The 16,633-nt window shown below is 39.1% G+C and overlaps 1 protein-coding gene across 2 annotated transcripts in view; it reads right to left on the reverse strand.

Moving 5' to 3' along the window:
- Positions 1 to 1,374: 1,374 nt before the first annotated feature.
- ARHGAP6 (Rho GTPase activating protein 6) overlaps positions 1,375 to 16,633 on the reverse strand; it is a 397,221-nt gene continuing 381,962 nt past the window's right edge. For both annotated transcript variants that reach the window (XM_019524742.1, XM_019524743.1), the window contains exons 10-13: positions 14,936 to 15,033; positions 7,584 to 7,846; positions 6,955 to 7,035; positions 1,375 to 3,439 (exon numbers count right to left, since the gene is read on the reverse strand). In XM_019524742.1, coding sequence (XP_019380287.1) covers positions 2,715 to 3,439; positions 6,955 to 7,035; positions 7,584 to 7,846; positions 14,936 to 15,033 — 1,167 coding nt within the window. In that variant the 3' untranslated portion in view covers positions 1,375 to 2,714. The remainder of the gene's footprint in view (positions 3,440 to 6,954; positions 7,036 to 7,583; positions 7,847 to 14,935; positions 15,034 to 16,633) is intronic.

The raw sequence follows: 16,633 nt of genomic DNA on the forward strand, positions 1-16,633 counted from the left end.
GGAAATCCAGGTGCGTGGAGCCTGGCCAGCAGCCAGAGTGTGGTCCTGACTAGCCACACTTTGGTTCTGGGAGATGTGTGTTGTTGCCATGTATGTTGCCCTTTTTTCTGGTGTGGGTTTTTGTGATACCAGGATCTTCTGGTGTAAAAAAATTCAATGCTGCAAATTAGCAGTGTGGCCAACACCTGCACATGTGGTGCGTGCGATTTGCTGCACCGCAAACTGCACACATGCACTCATGGGGACACCCCCAGAGATTTCAAACGAATTTGTAGGGTCAAAAACACCTTGCCCTGTTATGGTTTTTCTGAGTTCTTTGCAACAAAAGAATTGCTCTATCATTTTTCTGCAGTCAAAAAACAAATGAAAGCTAAGAGCTGGCACTGTCTCAGGGACACTTTGAATCTAACAAGGGATCTAAAAAAGTTGAGAACCACTGTTCCAGTGGGAATTCACAGTAACTTTATAGGGAATATATCCCTGAATAAATGTGAATGTGATTTGGACTAACACCGCAGCAAATGCTCTAAGCTAATCATTTGTCTCATTCCTGACCAGAAGGGATAACCCTCATGAGTGAGTTCACGGCTAAACTTCAGGGTGGCTTATCTGAATGTTATTCCAGAGTATCAAACCATTTCAAAAAAGCACTAAAACATCTATTGCTAATGACCAGGGCTGGTTTTAAACTACTAACTCAAAAAGTAATATTACATACATGCTGTGTGCTTAACCTTCTGTCTCATTCCAGTTCTATGTCAAACAAATACTCAGTGCCTGCTGTAACATAATAATGTAGACCTTAACAGAAGCAAGAAATATGGTTAATTATTGCACTTTCAACAGCAAAGACCTGGCTTTGACTTGCCCCTTAGTTTGATAGATTGGAAAAGACCTCTTCTTTTCCTTGACTGGGAACATTTCACTGCTGATGTGGAGGCCAAGATTTATTAATCTCTACTTTGAAATAATAGACCATCATTGTCAAACTTGGATGTCTGAAATTGGTAACTTAAAACCATATTAAGATCCGATCAACATTATAGAAGTTACATTGATTTAACAACTAACAAGTTATAACAAGGTCACTTTCGAACAGGTCAACCTCTAGTATACATGCCTTTCAATTGTATTCAACTTTGCATAAATTTGTTGAGTTAGGCAGGAGTGGAGTCTGATTTAGCAGCCTAAGTCTCACTAAATTTCCATGAGACTTTGGTATAAACAACTAAAACACTTTTGGAAGTGTGAGCTGGATTCCTGAGTCTCTTGGGCACTTCTGAAAGTTTTACCCCGTGAAAATAATAAATCATTTGAGTTGACATGCCATTTGTTATAACCTTGCGACAAAAGAGGAAGACATATCCCCATGCATTTTCTTAGCTTTTTATTCCATCATTATGGCACAAGATAGAATTTAAAGACAACACCACTGAATAAGTCTTTAACTTCATTAAAATTAAGCCTAGCATGTTTTATAAAAATCTTTGTATATGAAACACTTTCCCTTATCAAGTGAAACAAAACTCTTAAAATACTGAGTACATTGCCACCTGCTGGTCATAAACATTTTTGCAGTTTAAAAAACCAGAACTTGCGTAACATGAACATTTAACAATGTAATGTAAAGTTACTGAAGAAATAGTTCCCCAAATTTTGGCGAAATATTTATACAAATAGCTGTGAACTTCTCCAAATGTCATACTCAATTCTAGAATACTGCATGTTACTCTCCTTTTTAATGTATGTGTAAATACTTGCATGTTCAATTTCTTTATTCTTAATACTGAAAACTTGTTATTTAATAGGAAAAGCCATATTTTTTCTGAGTTTTTACATGCTTTTTTAATTTGGATTTCCAGTTTATTGTTTTAAAACAATACATAACATCATACATTTATAAATATATATATTATATGCTGTATATATAAAATCATAGTTATTCTAGAATGGGATGGCAGACCTCTGCACTAAGACTTTTCATTTGGTTTAGGCACGGCCTTTCTCTTGGCTGATTAACTGAATTGCTTCCAAACAGAGTCTAAAAAAATATTATGTTATAATACTGTATCAAATTTTAATTTTGTTTGCAAAATTATATTTATAAGAAAAATATCTGGTTACTATTTTCCCCTTATCTCACTACTACCCTTATAAAATATATGGCTTTTCATATGTTTCATTCTATTTTACTGTTTTTCACAGGCAGTGAAAAGAAGGACATTTTACCCCCATTAACATGTTTATAAGCACAGAAACCAGCTTGTGCACTTTTTATAGAATTCCAATGCGTAACTTAAGTGCAGTGATTAAAAAAAAGCAGTCACGATCTGATTGTCATCTGTATATGAACATATACCATATGATTATCATACATAACCTATTTCAGAATATACAATCATCGAAACTGCAGATATATAAATATGTTTTAGCAACACCAAAGCAATAGTTTTATCTTACACACAGCTTATGCATACAGAGATATTAAACTAAAATTTTCATCTTCTTCTTCTCTTTTAAAGCTTGCTACAAAACTGAAACATATTGCATTTGTAAATATACTTCTTGACAGTGCTATTAAAGAATTAAAGTGAACAAAGTTAAAAAATAATGAAATGTACTTAGTATAATACCCTCAGGTTTTCCAATGTCACCTTTCTTTTCCTATTTTAGAGAGGTTTATTCATCATTGGCAGTTCTGTATATGAGTCTGATCATACAAGAGTTTCAGGGAGGGCATCTGGATTATCAGCTGATAAAAGCTCCCAAATTTGCCATCGCTCTCTTTGCCAATCATGCCACTCTGGCTCAGGCACATTTTTGCTTTTCTGATTATTGGCTGTAGTGGAAAAGATGTTACCTATTTTGTTTTGTGTGGTCTGTCTCCCCTGACTGGATGTGGACTGGTCCACTGATTTGGCTGTTGGTCCTCCTGATGCAGTGGTTTCTGAACATTTCTCTTTCTGAAGGCTCCACAAGGAGTGTGGTACTGATGAGCCACTTGGTTGCTGGAACAATGCAGAACTTGTTTTTGCAGGACCAGGATAAGGAGGTGGTGGCCTGTCTTTTCTACTTATATTGCTGTGCCTCGGATATGAAGGTTTAGTTATGCTTTGCAAACAACCCAGATTTGAGTCACGCTCTGGACAGTCCACTGTGTTCCTCAAAGTCAAAGGCCGCTCAGACCTTGAATTAGACTCATCTGAACTCCTCCTACTGCCTTCAATTTGTGAAGTACTGCAAACACGAGACACGGGAGGATGAAACTTACATTCAGAGATGGCAGCAGTAGTCTGACTCCTTCGTATTATTTGCTTTCCATTGTCCAATTCAGTGGAGTTACTCTGCCACTGAGGAGAATCTGCTGATAGGTTCCCTTGAGAAAGAGAGCACTGTCCTGGTCGTAATGAGCTGCTTTCACAAATGTTTCCATGTGAACCTGAGGACCAGAGTATGAGAGGAAATATCAGCATGCCATGCAATTTGCATGACATATTATAGGTTATCTCTAACCTAATTCATCATAGTGGAGAGGACAGTGTTGGATTTGTATTGTTTGAACTTCACACTCTATGTACACTTGTGCTTTTAGTACTCAGAACTTACATATTGTCTTCAAGAATTAACTAACCTTTACAGCTATCTTTACAAAATTCCTATGAAATAGGTGCAGATGAGAAAGAGTCTGAGACAGAGTAGTTAAGTATCTTTACCAAAATTACACAAAGTATCAGTTGTGGAACTAGGATTCAAATCCAGGACTCCAAGCCCTCTATGAGGGCTGGACTTAAGCAACAAGCACTGCATGTGTTCCTCCCTAGAGAATATTTTCTATGTTACTCTGCACCGTATTTTTAAATGCTGTCGTATGTCTATAATTGTTGTGTCTGTTTACATCTAATATTTAGTAAAAGCAGTACCGTTAAAAATGGGAAGCAGATTAAATGCTTAAAAATGTAAAAGGCAAGAGTTTTTGTGGGTGACATCCTTTATTGGACCAACTCCATGGTTGGGATGGATTTAGACAAGCTTTTGGATATCATAGTACCCTTCCACAGGTTCCTGGCACAGCATAGCTAAATAGCAGGTAGAACAAAGGCTTGTGAAAAACTCCATATTTAACAAAAACAAGATGAAAGAGAAATTATCAGGTAGCCAACAGACAAGAGAGGTGCAGTAAAAACCTGATAAGCAGGGTGCAGGATCATTCAGGAGGGCCTCTGTAAAATGTAGAGATTAGTGAGTATTGGGTAGATGATAATGGACCACAAATTCATTCTCTATGTTAAGCCCCCAGTTCTTAAGTGTTCAGTAAGCTAATTAATTTTTGTTCCCAGTTTCCTCTTTTGAAGATGTTTTGTAAATTTCCCATGAGCACAAGAACTGTCAGACAGGAAGTGATTATTCTATGAAAAAAGTTCTTTTACCTGATGTCCTTTATCTTTTTTTAGTGATCACTCATTCTGGTGCATAATTGTTGTCTGGTTTCATCCACAGAGGCTGTTTATAGACATTACATTTTTTCTGGGTTTAATCTGGACTACAGCTGTCACTATATACATGTGGATGTCTGCAGTGTGAATTAAAATTGGCTCCAGTATAAACTAATCCTCACTGAATAAGGATTAATGTTAACGCAGACTAGGGCAGTCCAAATTGGCAATGTATACTGTATTAATTAATATGTATATATGGCATTGCTTTTAGGAAAAATAGTCCTTAGGAACTTGGCAGATAAGCATTGCAAATATCAGTCCCCACAAGGAAAACTCAGTTGGGTTTCTGCAACACAACATGGGTTATCAGGCACAAAGTTACATCTTTACAAAGTCAACTGCACCAACCACACCTCACTGAGCATGAAGCAATTAATACACAGTAACCTAATAACACTACACAGTAGCATCCCAGGCAAAAACTGTGCTAATTTGCGACGGTCCAGTTACTGCACATTTAGTTAGTACTTCATTAAACAAGTACTAAACTAAATGTGCAGTAACTACTGCACATTAATTATTGTGTAGACGCAGCCACTGTGACGAAATATGAGTATCCGGACTATGCCCCCAGCCCCAAGCAGCTCTGCCCCCCTCGCATGGGCTATTGGTCTGTGAAGAAAGGAGCAAACCCCCTTGCTCTTCCTCCCCCCCAAAATGTTGTTGGCTGAGATGGTCATCACCACTCAGGTCAATTGCACCCATTACTGCTTCTAGAACAGCACTTTAGATAGCTGTCAGTAGGTTGGCAACAATGTAGCAGTGCTAAAAAAGCCTTATTATTGCCTCCTAATTTCTTCCAACCTCAAGTACTAAGTGCATAAGCCCACACACAGATACTGTAAATTGGTCTCTTAAGGGGCTGTCAAGTGTATATGAGTGTCTATTAATTTGAACTGAAATTTGATTTGAACTGTGTGATGTGAAATAGTTAACACAGTTTAGAAAATGGTAAGCACTACAAATGGCCAGAGGATAAGGACATTTGGTGAGTCTACAAATGCCCAGAACATCAGAGGATTTGTAGACTCAGAGTCTACGGATGGCCAGAGGATGAGGACAGTTGGTGAACTGGATGAGGCACACTACATTCTGGGATAGGTATGTATGATTAGGGACCTACCTAAATGAGGGTGAGAAGAAAGGGTTTTTACAGCCCACTCACAGCATGCAGAGCCACTTTCACAGGCATTTCATGGCATTTCTACTGATTGGTCAAGAGGCCCCAGAGGCCCCCTTACCGCGGATTGGCAGATAGCGGTGCCCTTCATGTGGCCCTACCCCATACCAATGGCTAGCAAAGAGGCTGTTGCAGGAAAGGGGGGATGCGGGGGTGGCTGGGATCAGGGCTGTTCCCCATCATGCTGCTCTGCTAGCCAGTGCCTCCCCCACTCCTGCCCCAGCAGGCTGCGAGGCTGGCAGCAGTGGCCATGAGGACCACTGGCTCCCAGCATTTCATTTTTAATCAATTTTTATTTTTCAGTAGACTTCCGTGAAAATTGTGAGAGCATGATTTAAGTAGGTCCCTAGATTCTAATGACAATATTGTGGGGAGTCTTGATTGTTGTGACTGTAGAGATGAGTTGACAGGTTTTGCATTTATTGCTGAGGCAAGCCTGGGTCCCCTTATGTTCCTGTTGATCAGCAGGGAGTTTTCTTCTAATGATGAGTTGGGGGGCTGAAGGCTGGAGGTTGGGAATATTTCTCTCAAGATCTGATCCTATTTGAGTACTGGCTGTAATTCTTTGATAATCCATTCTGAGTGTGGGCTGATAGGTGGCAACCAAGGGTGCGCAATCAGTGGGTGTTTTCTCTTGTATTATAGTAGCTTGCTGCAGGGTATTTGGGTAGCTCTTTCAAGGATACAGATTATTTCTCAGCTGGACTGTCCTTTTTGGGTAAAGGCAGTTTTCAGTTTGGTGGGATGGGTATCATGAATATTTTCCTCATAGCACTTACAAACTGAGCTTGTTACTGCATCTCTCTAGTCTGTTGTCTACCTGATAATTTCTCTTCTGTCCTGTTTTTATTTACATACAGAGTTTTACACAAGCCTTTGTTCCATCTGTTTAGCTCTGCTGTACCTGCTTCTCTCCAGAGACCTGTTAAAGGGTGCTATGATACCCAAAAGCTCATCTAAACTCATCCCAATCGTGAAATAGGCCCAATAAAGGATATCCCCCACAAAAATTCTTGCTTCTCACATATTTCCTGGAGCATCATGACTACACCATCATTTCAACACTACCGAAATACGTAAAGTACTTCTAGAACGAAGAGTCCCCATTTTAAATTTAATAAATGAAGGCACTTAATCTTATAAACATTTACACATGTTTAGCTTTATACAACATGAGTATCCCTCCCAGCTTCAAAGGAATGGCTCACAGTGCATAAAACTAAAATTAGTAAGCAGTTGCCAAATCAGGGCCTAAAAACTCTTGAAGAAACATCAAACCTGTCATTCCTGGATCTTTGGAACTGCTTTTCAGTGTTGAATGCCAGGTGCCCCAGATATTAAAATGATCCTCTGGAAGATCTACAGGAGGAAGACATGAAATGATCTTTTGAAAAGATGAATTGGAAAAAATCAGTAAAAATATTCTCTATAAACAGAAGGAAAAAAGGCTTGGCATATACTTATCAGTGGATTTTCCCTGCACAAGACACAGAGCTATATCCTGTTCTTAAAGACTTACAGGCTCAAATCCTGTAGTGAATGCCATAGGGATTAGATCCCCAGAATCCACTGTAGGTAGCGCCTTCCTTAAGTATACTGTCCCATTGCACTCAACAGGAAAACAATATGCATGAGTGAAAATAACAAGCTTTGGTCATGAAGCCTAGGGAGTCTTCTTGCCTTCAGAATAATACATACATTCATGTATCCATATCTAATAATGGTTCCAAACCACTGGTAACAAACAGGGAAGCATACAGTAGAGAGATTTATTTTCCATAATGGCACAAGGGAGGGAAGTCACAACTCTTGGATGCATAGATTTGAAAGAGGAAATGGTTTTGCTGCACAACACAAATTTTTATTGCATATTAAAAAAAGATGAACACGTGCAGGTCTTACTTTACCTTTTCTAGCTTGTGATCCTGAAGAATTCTCTCTCAGTTTAGACTGCAAATGACCAACCAATGTGTACTGTTCAGGTACCTTATGGAGCTTATCTGAACTGAGGGTAATGTCTTCTTGCATTGCCAACAAAGACCGTTCAGACAGTACCGGTGAGTTGTTGTCATATGGAGAAACATCTCCGCTTGAGGCTTTGTTAGAGTCTGTGGAAGAATGCCTCCCTCCTATGGAGAATGGACCTTCTGATGGCAGCATTTCTGGGCTTCTGATAGAATTTGATAAACAAACATTTGTTAATGAGCAATGTTCAGAGTCCGTAGGTAAAGCTGCACTTTGACAACACAAAAATGTATGATCATAGCTGCTAAAATGGAAATGTTTTGCAAGCAATAGAGAGGATACTTCTACTAAAGTATGGAACTAAAACCTTTGCCACAAAATGGCCACAAGAGGTCATCAAAAATCAATGAATGTTGCAATAAAAAAATTACGCACGTGTACACACAACTACATAGCTCACTAGAGGAAAAGAATCATAGTGAATTGATTCCTTATGTTACCTTGACCATTGTGCTAGACATGAAATTAAGGGTGAACTTGAGAGTGGGGTAGGGTACATCCCATAGTTCTGAACTTGAGGGTGGGACCAAGTACACTTGTTTGATATGGTTGTTGTATTAACAGGAGTATCACTTGCAAATCAAGGAAGGTGATTTTTCCACTCTATTCAGCACTGGCGAGGCCTCACCTCTCCAATTTTGTGCCCCATAATTCAAAAAGGATATGGACAGTTTAGAAAGATTCCAGTGAGAGCAACATAAATTATTAGGGTCCTGGAAGGTATGATTTATGAGGAAGGGCTGAATAAACTAGAGTTATTTAGCTTGGAGAGAGAAGACTGAGGAGGGATTTGGAATCAGTCTTCAAATACCTGAAGAATAATTACAGAGAGGTTGTAGATGTGTAGTCTGACTTTGTAGTCAGAGGAGACAGGACCAGGTGCAATGGTCTCAAACTGTATTAGAATAAATTTAGGTTAAACATTAGGAAGAACTTTCTGACTATGAGGGTGGTCAAGCAGTGGAACAGACTAACTAGAGGAATTGTGGAATCTCCATCCTTGGAAGTTTTCAAGAGCTGGTTAGACAGACACTTATCTGGGGTGGGTCAGTCAGAGATACTCCTGCCTTCAGCAGGGGGCTGGATCAGATGACTGTGTGAGGTCCCTTCCAGCCCTACTTTCCTGTAATCTTATGATACTGAGGTAGTGTAAGAGTTATGTTGCAATCATGGTGGTCCACAAATTATGTGAGAGGCAAGGATTTCTTAGGGTGGTTTTTCAGTCCAGTAAAAAAATATCACCCTACAAAATCCCTGCCACTCCTATGATATTAAGCAATATGTAGTAGTTCACTCTTACACTCTAAAGTAACACGTAATTAGAGAAACAAAGAATTATATCAAGTTTATCTCACACCATTCTGTTCTGAAGAAATTCAAAGAAAAATATCCTACACAGGACAACTGGCTTTACATATAGGACAACTTCAGTTGACTCTTCTGATAGCATACAGAAGCTTTAAGAGTCTTCAAATTAAAATGCTAGATTTTCATTTAATTTTAGAAAATAGTGAAAAGCAAACCCCAGACTCAGGCAGACAATCACCAAAAATCATATGCCTTTGGACCACTGGCACCCCAATGTTTTGAAGGTTTTCAATGTTACGGTTTAAATTTTCCTTGTAGTTGCACCTGTGAGCCCTGGTCAGTACACAATACCCCCTGATCTCGGTGCTGTGCAAATGAAAATCCTTACCTCAATGTGAATTTTGGAAGTAAGAGATTCTGAATATGATTAAGAAAATCTGGGTTTGCATTGACAGAGTGGAGACCAACTTAAGCCTCACAGAAAGCTGAGACATCCTTTGAACATTCTTTCCTACATCAGCATTTTTTATTTCTCTTATTTTTATGATCAGCTATATACCTCTTTGCTCGTATGTTGTTGCTTCTTGTTCCTCACCCAAAATCAACATTTTTTTTTTGCTCTAACGCACCATATTTACCTCCATTATAATTAAGTGGCACAAGGCTTAATCCTGGGAAGTACTGAGGGAGTTGAAAATGGTCAACATCCAGAATCAAATCCAAAGACACCATTATGGCTTCAACTGAATGGTTAGCAGTACAGAGTACATTATTTACTATCAAACAAAAATTCTCTCTCCAAACTCATGACAAAGAACTGAAAAAAGAAACTAAAGAATATATATTGCATGTTTTTGGAGTGACAAGACAGACACAGCACTCAAGTTTCCACATTAACACCAAAATAAGTCTTTTCCAGATTTGGGGTTTCTCTCAGAATAAACCCACAAAAATGTGGTCTGCAAAAGTTTAGCAACACTTTCAGGCTGGTTTCTTTCCACATAGCTTTACAAGTTCTGACCTCCAAAATAGAGAATATACATACTAAGAAGGCATTTTCCTTCATGTTCCCTGCCTCTTTTTATAAAAGCATTTATAGCGTTTGGAACCAAAGTACATTTACCTATACCAGATTAGCTCCCAGCTATAAATGCCTCCTTATCCTGCAAGTTGATTATGAACCACAATTGGGAATTAACTCATAAAACCTGAGGGCTGCTTTTTGGCTAGGCAGAATTATCCTTGATCAGGGATGGCCAACCTGAGGCATGGACAGCCTTGGTGTATGGCACATCAGGGAGGGAAAAGGCAGCAAAATAGCAGACAAAGCAGGAAGCAGAAAGCAAAGCAGCAAATTGAGTCAGTACCACAGGAAAGGAAGCAGAAAGCAGAACAGCTGATAAGACAGAGAACACATGGCTAGGAACAGAAAGCAGGGAACAGATCAGGCAGGGAAGGGGATCATGGTGGCACTTGGGGAGGGTGTGGGAATAATTTGTGGCTTGCCTGCCATAAAGTTTGCCCCACACTGTTCTAGGTAATCCATTCAGGTAGCAGGGTCATGGAATCACCAAAAGACCTACAAAACCAGCCACAACATTGTAACTTAGATAGTTTTCAGTGTGTAAATAAAGATAAAGATTCTAGGTGTTTTCCCTTTCCTTTCTTGTAAGTGAATTAAGAAGAGAAATAGTTGAGTTCAGAACAATGTTTGAAAAGTGCAGAAGAGTGTTATATGTAAATAGATGACCAGAGGCTCAGGGCCGCCAAACAAATCTGCCCATGGCATTAAACATATAAGGAGTCCCATTAAAGACAACAGGAAGACTGGCATGTCTAAGAGTCTGAAAGATCAGGGCCCAGTTTTTTTGCGATGGGAGAAACAGGAAGTTATAGAACCAGTTAGCTATGGCAAGGTAACACAAAGAATGGGGAGAGAGGGTGGTGAGAGCAAATGAAGAAATGTAGGAACATAACTTGTTGTATACAACATTCATGTTATGTCTTACCTTAAATGATCTTTGTTATAGTCTATCTCGTCTCAATACTGAGTCCCTGATAAAGGCTCACTTAAATGGAAATTGTCAAGTTTGGAAAGGTCCAAATTTTCACGTTTAAAAATCCCCTTTAAGGTTATCCGTTAGCAATCCCATGCAATTCATTACATGTGATATTATTTTCAAAACTACTACTTAAATGTGTTTTTTTCAAAATAAATTACAATAATTCCAGCCTACAGCAACCTTATAATGTATATATACAGAGGGACATGACAGAATAGCTTTGGAATAGAAACTATTTTCAGCTTCCAGTAATTTATTAAAAACAGTGTAAAATATGATTTGTAAAATGCCTTGTCCTATATACATTTAATTGTTATAAACAAAAACCGAACTGCTGCATATTCTTAAAAAATTCACTTCCGATTATAGTTTGTTTTGAATGCGGTTTCATTAATAAATGGATATTTACTACAATTGAATATATACCTTTATCTTGGTAGTTATGGCAATTCCAGGCCTACAATAGGAAGTACCATCAAATTGTGTTGAATTTAATTACCGCCTGTGGTTAAGTAGCAATTTTTTAATGGTACTCGTATTAATTTCTATCCAACATGGCAATCCTAGACACTTTATAGTGCCTAAAATTACACTAATGAAAAAACCACGTGGTCCTGTAGCACAAGTAATTAAAAGATGACATGCTTTTACAGCTGACTTTTCTAACAGACTTTTTCTTACAGATTATTAAACAGTGGGTGGGGCATTGAGGAAAGCCTGTAAAAATAGTCTGTAGAGGCTATTAATTATGCTAAGGAAAGGGTCCAAAAATAAACTGTAACTAACAATGACATAAAACACAAAGCAGTAGCTCTGCTTAGGAATGTTAAATTAGAAACATCAGCTCTAGAAACTATTACAAAGCTCAAAGGAGTTTCTCTCTCTCTATCAGAATCTTAAGGCTTATGATATTATTATCTCCAATAAGAGGCAACTTATAAAGAGTGCAGTGGTACTGCAGCATGGAGTAGTAACTTCCAAATATATCAGGGCAATACATGTTTTGTCACTGTTCAAACTGCAAGGACATGGTTGCTTGTAACAGCAAAGGGTGAGGTCTTGATGGCTCTAAAGGCTCCTTCCAGCCTTATATCTCTAAAACTGGAGATTTGAAAGCTTCCTGTTGGTTAGGAATTGCATGGCTTAATATGGAGTCTTGCACATCTGTATCACAGATAAATGTTGACTAAAAACATTCATCACTTTAAGAATACTTGAAAAACCTTCACTCTAACAAGATTACTTAAACATGGTAAACAGCAAATGGTTTTTTAATGAGCAATTTTTATTTGGTGGCAATTCAGAGTTGGTTCACTTTACACTGGAGAACCCATTCATTCCAACACCATCAACCAGAGTCCAGACATACTGAGAAAGTTATCTAAGAAGCAGATCTGGTAATCAGTGAAGTCTTAAAGGTAAGAAGCGATTCACAATACCCTGCCCCAAAATCCTTCCCCCACTGATCATCCAAGATTCTCAACTCTTAAGACAGAGAAGGAGGCACTCTGTTTTGTCTTCCTTTGAAGAAGAAAAGAAAAAAAAAACTGTTATGTCATTGACTGAAATAGAAGCCAAGAGAGCATCTGCAGTGGCATCAAAACCATAGATAGGAAGGCAAATGCATTGCCTGCATCAGCTGTAGTAGCCTCAGGACAGTTAGCAAGAGAATAAAGTATTGAAGTTGTTCTCATACATTAATATCAAACCAAGTAGTTGCTTTGCTGATTAAGCTTATCTGTCATTACTGAAGAATATGTCAAGTTTTCCATCTCCTGGGTCCAAATTTGAAATCCACGATAAAATATCTGATCAGCAAAGTCCCCTTGGGAATAGAGATATATTTTGGAGGCTCATTTTGATGAAACTGTTGTAAATATTTCTTTTCTTCACTGCTGCCTTCCACTCTTCTCAGGAAAAATAACCAAGATATACATAGCCAAAATGCCTTAAAAAGGCTATGAACTGAGATTATGTGTTGAACGTACCCACCTCTTACGAGCATCACAACCTTGACCCTTGACACTTAACAATATTCTTTCTAATCTTCTAACCAATTCCTCACGTTGAGTTTCCATACAATGCTTGCACCAACATTAAGAACAAATAAAATCAACTGGTAGCAGAGCAGAAGAAAATGATAGATAGTAAGTTTTTCTATTTTGGTAAAATTTCAATTTACCATTATCAGAACAAATAGGTACTTGGGTAACTGTGGGATCCTAGTGCCACTAGAAACCTTTTCCTGCAAAAAACCCCTCTTATTACTTGCATCCAGCTTTGCAAAAAAATTTCACTTTCTCCTGTAGGTGTGCATGTTAGCTGTAAGGTAAGGAAGCTCAAGGGAAGATAATCATTAAACTTGGAGTGTATTCCAAGCAAGTTTTATGAATAAACAACCTTGACATGCACAACATTCTCTGACGTAAGTCTATGATAAACCAGTACAAGTATCTACATGTGAGACACAATAATACATCTCTATACAACATAGATGGTAATGTTTACCCTAAAGCCTTTCATTAACCTGAGCTTGAAATTAAATGTGATCATTCCAAACACAGGCCAATAAAAACCTTCATAAGCACATTGTATCATCACACAGTCTGCTTATGTCATACTTTTTTACAGTTTTGGAAATTATTTTATAGAAAGGGTTTTTTAAAAAAAATATTAATGATACTACTTCCTGGCATGGCTCTGACTGTGAAGCCATGTACACTTATTATCTAAAGCAGTGGTCTCCAACTTTTTTGATCGCGCACCCCTATCAGTAAAAAATTTTTGAGCATGCACCCCCAATATAAATATAAATAGAAGTTCTAATATTTTCTTCCTGCACCCCAATAGATCATCTTGCACACCCCCTGGGGTGCACGCATCCCACTTTGGAGACCACTGATCTAAATTCCAGTTGTACTGGTCTTGGAGGGGAAGACTACTCATAGCTAATGGATTTTTTGAAATGTATTATTAGTTATGTTCTGGAAGCAACCACAATTAGAAGCTAAGCACTTTCCTCACATGGGCAGATACAAATCCAGCCTGTCTGAAAGACCTAGAAACTGTAAACATAATGTAGAATAGCTTTACTACATGTACCAGTGAGGTGATTTTAATGTCTGATACCCTGGGGCCTACTTGGACGAAAGGGAAGTGCTATGTGTCCTGCGAGAAAGTTGGCAATCTCACTATTTCAGATAAATAAAGTTATAACATTAAGGCACATGGGTGTAGGCATACACCATGTATAGTGTTTGAGTAATTTGTTAACAACATTTGCTGTGGTGACTGGTGAGGTTTATTTTTTCACTTCATTTCTCTTTTTTTAGCCCATGGCTAGATTATGTCCAGCTACTTACAATACACCCACTGTTACGATTAAATTGTTTACATTGTCATGCCTCCTTTGAAAGCCTATGGGTATACACTATGGGAAAGGGACAACAGAGTGGCCAGACTACTAGCCATAATTCTATTAAGGCACTCCAGGCTATGTTTCAAAGATATTCAAATATATATATGCGCTTTGTGCTCCTGAAGGCACAAGACCACAACAAAGGCAAAACATGGACCAGTGGTTCACTAGAATACATCCTGCTAGGTTATAGTGCATTGAATATAGTTATATACATGTTCTCTGAAGCAGCCCACAATCCTTTCCTAGAAACAGTAAACAAGATTTGTTTTTAGAAAATTATGTAGATGAGACATAATTTCTTTGGCAGAGTCAGTGTAACAGGGAGCACTGTTTACTCCTTGAAAGAAAACACCTAAGGATTTGTGGAAAACTAGAACCTTTTGAACACTTCCAAAAGAAATTCTCAGGAGAAACAGAGATGTTGACAAAAGGGGTTACTCACGATGACTGGGAAGCTTTCCTTCTTAACAAATAGTCCACAACATCTGGGTCAGTCTCTAACAAACTAATTAGCACTTCATTCTGAAGGTCAGGAGGAACCTGCAATGAAAACAGCATTGAAGAAGTTAATCACAGAATTTATCTTCATATTAATTTTACTATTATGCTTATTCCAGAAGACTAGACTTATGCACATAAACTGAATTATATGTATAATTATATAGGCCATGTAATATAGTATATTATAACATGATATAGTAAAAAACACTTAAACTGAAGTAAAAAAAATGTGTACACAACAATATACAAAGGAGTATATACTCTGTGTGGCAATGTTGTGAAAACTATTAAGTGTTAAGTATCCCCTCGGTATCTAATAGGGCTGTGCAAAATTTCGAGAGGGGTTTCCTTTTGAAGTTGTTTCAACGCGTTTCGAGCTCGAAACAGAGAAATTGAAATGAAATGAAAAGCTTTGAAATGGCTTCAAAACTAAATGAGGGCACTCAAAATGTTTCAAAAGTTTTTAAACATTTTGAGATGTGAAGCCAGGCTTGCTTGCAGCTAAACAGAAACTAGGGAGAAGGAGGGGAAGAGGGGAGAAGGACTGCTCTGATATTGACATCTGTAGCTGGTCAGTGACTATGATCCTTCCCTGAGGTCCCTTCCAGTCCCAGTGCTCTGGGGGAGGGATGGAAAAACAACATAAAAAGCATTGTACAAACTGAGCTTTCTCTGTGTCTTGGGGTCAGATTACTGAGCTGTGTTTTCCACCAGCTCAGCAGCATCAGAAAGGCTATCACTTCCTAGTTGCTAGTCTGTTCCCAGCAAGCGGGATCCAAAACCTTTTCTTTTCCTAATACCCTTCATTATTATAATAATTCCTTTCCATTTATTCTTCCCCCAAAATCCTCTTTTTGTTGTTTTTGTTAGTCTTTTTTGATTCTTTTCCCCCAGAAAAGAAATCTGTGCTTTCTCTCACAGGGGTTCAATAACCTGCAGGGTTTGGTGGGGTCCATTATGCTACCATGCCTACTGTTTTCTAGGGCTGTGCAAAGCTTTGGTAGCCGATTCAATTCAGAGGAGTTTTAGCCTGATTCAGCAGCCAAATCTCTGAATCCAAATCAAATCAGGAGACCTATTAAAAGGTCTGGTTAGAACCTGAAGCCTCCAAATTGATTCGGAAAAGCTTTGGAGAGATTTGGATCAACTGGGGAAAGGTGACTCCTCCAGGTGGGAGGAGCCACAAGAAAAGCCCCCAGGGCTGCTCTGGCTGGCTCCATCTCACCCCCGGTCCCAGATTAGTCCTGGCATTTAAAAAATAAATAAATAAAAAGCCCTGCACTCACCAGCTGCAGCACTGGCTGGCAGAGCCCCCCTGCACAGACCCCACACCTCGATCGCACCCCCTACCTGGCCTCTCCCCCTGACCTACCTGGCACCTGCATGGCAGCTTCCCCACAATGCGGGTGCAGCGCGGTTTGGCAGGGCACTGTGCGCTGTCTGGGAGCTGAAGTGGCTCCTCCTGTCAGCCAGAGCCCAGCATCACTCAGGCCCAGCCACCACAGCTCCCAGACAGCGTGCAGCACCCTGCTGAGCTGGGTTGCATCCATGCGATGCAACAGCTGCCGCGCAGGTACCAAGTGGGGGTGGGAGGCAATCCCCACTGTCCCCCATTGCCCCGTGCTGTGCAGGGGCCTCT

This window comes from Gavialis gangeticus, unplaced genomic scaffold (assembly GCF_001723915.1).
Source record: "Gavialis gangeticus isolate Ggan-Ray unplaced genomic scaffold, GavGan_comp1, whole genome shotgun sequence".
Lineage (NCBI taxonomy): Eukaryota > Metazoa > Chordata > Crocodylia > Gavialidae > Gavialis > Gavialis gangeticus.